This window comes from Parasteatoda tepidariorum, unplaced genomic scaffold (genome assembly GCF_043381705.1).
Source record: "Parasteatoda tepidariorum isolate YZ-2023 unplaced genomic scaffold, CAS_Ptep_4.0 HiC_scaffold_1482, whole genome shotgun sequence".
Lineage (NCBI taxonomy): Eukaryota > Metazoa > Arthropoda > Arachnida > Araneae > Theridiidae > Parasteatoda > Parasteatoda tepidariorum.
This window is the reverse complement of record NW_027261410.1, coordinates 4628-9220: the sequence shown is the minus strand read 5'-3', so window position 1 is coordinate 9220 and position 4593 is coordinate 4628. Positions and strand designations below refer to the sequence as shown.

Genomic DNA, 4593 nt, shown 5'->3' with positions numbered 1-4593 from the left:
AGTTTACAAAGGAAAGACACTAGCTAGTTTTTCGTAGATTCTACCTACCACTAATTTGGATATTATATCAAATCTTTCTAATTTTATTTTAAAAATATTAGCAGTTATTTTATAATTCGCATGTACTTTGCATGATTGTTCAAACTATATAATATTAATTTTTGTCTAGATATTCAGGAACATAGTTTAGAGATGAGTGATAGTAGTACTACTTTACAAGAAAAAGAAACTTCGGAGAATATTGAAGATAATTCTGCCGCAGTTTCTGGTATATTATTTCTATTCTTTCCGATTTTGTTTTTAAAAAGTATCGGTTATTTTATAATTCATGTGTACTTAGCATCACTGTACAAACTATAGAACATTTTTAATGAAGATAAGGTAAACTACAATGATGATGAAGATAAGGTATACATTGTAACTACATACGAATAAAGCTAAACAACGGGAATAAAGCACAAACAAAGCCACAAAAGCAAACATATAGTTCTGATACTATAAGCGAAAACTGCCTCTGTGTTGAATTATTAAATAATAGAGACACTGGATAAGATTCTTGATTGTAAAACTGAAACAATAGTATGTCTGTTTTTGTAGTATTATTTTTTAATTTTTTATTTGTACAACTTTTATCATTTATAGTACGAAGTAAACTTCGTTTTGATTTCAATACTCGGGCGTAAATGAGAATATATATATATACAATGAAACCTCCGTTAAGCAGACATTCTTGGGACCAAAAAAATTGTCCGTTTACAGGAATGGTACCCTAATAACGAAGTTTAACACCTTAAATTGTTTTTAAATAATTTCAAAGATATAGAAATAGTTAATAATCTACAATAACTGTCTACAAGGATATTTATTTAGTCTTTAAAAAAAAATTTCGATGAAAAAGAATATATAAAAAAGAACATATAAAAAAGTCTGATATAAATACATAATTCTAGATTTAGCTACAGATAAAAGAATATAATTTACCTGTTAGCACAGATCTTCAAGATAGACATATGATGCCAAATAGGAGCTTTAAACTCCTTTATCATTTAACCAACCATTTATTAAAACATTTCCTTGTGAAACAATGGGTTTCGTTGCACCAAAAACTCACAAAAATCTGTAAACCTTGACTGTGTAATATTAACTACAGCCTATTTTTTAATCTTGTAACAAAAGAATACTAATCAGTGTAATAGGGGCAAATTTTTAACTGAGAAAACGCTGCAATTTCTGACATTTAGTCTGCAAGAAAATAAGAATTGGCATTATATTTTCAAATGTTTTTCACATTGTTGAAATTAATATAATGTCTTTTGCCCAAAAACTAATTGGAAAACTGGAATTGATATCAAATCTTTTCTTTGGAATATATTTAAAAAACAAGATTCAATGCTAAATTTGCATTAATTTATTAAAAAATTAATTCATCAGCAAACTTTTAAACAAAATTAATAGGAAACTGACTAAAAATAAGGAAAAATCTAAATAATTGTAAAAAATGATGGTAATAATTATAAAAAAATGTTCTATTAATGAAAAAATGACCAAACAAGCAAATAAATACATTTATCATCATCACAATCCTTAAATATGCCTTATCATTACCCTTTTTATGCATTTTTTAGTGTCTTCAATTTTTGTTAATTTTTTAATTTGATAAAAATTTTATTTCTTTAAGTATTTTTAGAAAATTTATTAGTCAGCTAATTTTTTTAAATATTTACTTATAGTTAAAGAGAAAGGAGTGAAGAGGAAGAACGAAGGCGACTCAGATATTTTAAATTTCAATCCAGATTATTCTAAACGATTATGTGTTGAAGTTTCATCTCTTGCTTTTGGTAATTATATAAATATACAGAATTTTCTAAAAAAAAACATTTTCTAAAGCATGCACTATTGTGCAGACAAGATTAATTCAAGCATGTGATCCCTTAATATTGTTTGTTATTGATATTTATGTTATTAGTTTAAATTAATTACTGACATTTTTTACCAATTTTGAACGTAAGTTAATGTATATTCTCTAACTTAATGCAGATAAGTATAAATTCCAAAGTTATTTGTGTTACTGATACGTTTTATGTTTGAATTTTAATTTTCTTATCATTAAAATTCAAATTTTTACTTTATTATTTTTTTTATAGTTTTCGATTTCAAATTTGTTTTTGTAATGTTTCTTGTTCTTGTAGACAATGAGGTTGAAATAAGAACAAGTGATGAAGTCGAGTCACCAACTTGTCCAAAGCAGCAGGCAAAGCTACCATCTCCAACAAAACAACAGGCAAATCCATTGTCTCCAACAAAACAACAGACAAATCCATTGTCTCCTACAAAGCAACAGACAAAACCAACATCTTCAACAAAGCAGCAGACAAAGTCTCCATCTCCAACAGAACAGCATGCAAAGCCAATGTCCCCAACAAAACAATCAATAAAGTTACCTACAATAGAACAGCAAGCACCACCACCACAATCCAAAGAGCAGCCATACAATTTTCGTTCATGTAAAACTACTGAAAATAAGAATTTTGCTTCATTAGATCCTCAGGGTAATAATGAAAGTTATAATTTTCATAATTTGACACAATTAACCTTATACAGTAGGGAACCGATTATCCCGAACGATCGGGACCATCGCTATTCCGGATAACTGATTTTTCCTGTTTTCTGAATCACTACAAGAAGCCGTTTTTTTATTGTTAAACCCAACTAAAAAAAATAATAATATTTTGAAATAATCTTTTAAAAGAAGAAAAAACGATGAAGTAATATACTAATGATTATTTCCAAAATGATGGTAAGGTAAACATCTTTCAGAAAAGAAAGAAAAATCCTAAAATCTTATGAGGAAAAAAACATTTTTTTAAAAAAATGGCGAGAAAATTTTTCGAATTTCGTTCCGGTTTATTGGTTTTCCGGTTTTCTGATTTCCGGATAACGGGTTCTGTACTGTATATCATTTAAAGAACTTTTTGAAAAATCTTGTTTTATGACATTTTTAAATCACACAAATTTACAAATTTAAGACCACAATAGTCAACTTTTGGTTTAGATTTTTAAATCATTTAATTTACTTGCTCAAAACAAACTTAAAAATTGTTTCTTGCTCAATGATTTGTAAATTTTTTTTACGAAAATTCATTATTAAATAGCATGAACTAATAAAATGTAATTTATAAATTTAAACTTATTTATAAATTTAAATGTTGTGTATTTTATCAGTTAGTTACAGATTAATTCATTTTATCGAAAGCTTTAAATCTTTGTTATTTTGCTTTTTTTTAAAAAAAAATATGTGAGGTTCTATTTAACATTAGGCAGTCTATGAATTTACAAATTTTTAGAAACTCTTGATAAGTTTTTGTGCTTTTAAAATGAATGTTAAAAAATGGTCGAAAATTTACTGTTGATTAAAAATTAAATTAAGAGTATTAAAGACAACTAGTGGGCTGCGCCCCCTGCTTGCTAACGCTCTCCACCCAAGACGACGAGCGGTGGCTGAATTCCGCTTGACTGTCTGCGGAAACATCTGTTCAGATTTGGTATCATTCCTTCCCCGGTATGCACTCTTTGCAGTTCTGGTGAGGACATGGACTCCACGCACCTTCTCAGCTGCCCTGCACTTAGCGGGAATTCTATCACTGAACGCTATTGGGAAGCTAGAGACATGTTGTGATTAATAGACTCTGTTGCAACATCTTTTGTTTCTGTTCTTATTTTTAGATGTTTATGCATGCTGATACTATCTATAATCTGCCATTGAAAATTTAAAAAAAAACGTTTTAAAAAAAATCTGCACCCCTTCAACTGGGTAAGTTCAGTCAACAATTTATTGATTTTGCAACCAGATGAGCATACCACGTATTGTAAATGTTGTTTACCCGGAAGCGTTGAGAAAATTATTTCCCAACAGTAATTTTAATCCCTCAACTCTCCCCATCTCAAAATATATTTAAAGGCCAATGCAGGGATGATAAAGAATAAATTTATTTATTTTCCTAAAGTTTATAATTTTTTTCCTTACTTACAGATCATAATGCCACTGAGAATCAACCACATGTTCTTCGATCTCATAAAGTCTTAGAAAAAGAAAAATCTGCAATAGACTGTATGTCACATGAGCCTCAAAGCAAGAAAAGTAATTTTAAATATTTTTTATTTATTTTATTCTTAAAAATCAAAATATATATATAAATATTTTATTCTTAAAAATCAAATCATACACAGAGATGTTCCACATTCTACAGGAGATTATATAAAGTGGTAGAAGAATTATAAACTAAATTTTGCCAATACCTTAAATGTCACGCTACTGGATTAACAGAACAAAGTAGCATTTTAAATGTATGTTTGAATTATTTATATATCTTGGTTGACAAAATCATTTGAACCTTAATTTATTATACCTAGTATATATATTGTAGAGTGTAGTTTCTTCCTATTCAAAGTAGTAAAATCTTTGAATTGAATCTTTATTTTTCTCGATTGCATTAAAATTTAACTTATCTATAATTTTGTCCTTTTAAAATGTTTTATTGCACTTATGTCTATCAGAAATGAAGTAAAAATTATTTAACTAAAGTTTAACACCTT

At 27.8% G+C, this 4593-nt stretch overlaps 1 protein-coding gene across 1 annotated transcript in view; it reads left to right on the top strand.

Annotated features, from left to right (window-relative positions):
* Positions 1 to 328: 328 nt before the first annotated feature.
* Positions 329 to 4593, top strand: part of LOC122272914 (uncharacterized) — an 8499-nt gene continuing 4234 nt past the window's right edge. The window contains exons 1-3 of the mRNA XM_071188510.1: positions 329 to 332; positions 1731 to 1838; positions 2190 to 2549. Of these exons, the coding sequence (XP_071044611.1) occupies positions 329 to 332; positions 1731 to 1838; positions 2190 to 2549 (472 nt within the window). The remainder of the gene's footprint in view (positions 333 to 1730; positions 1839 to 2189; positions 2550 to 4593) is intronic.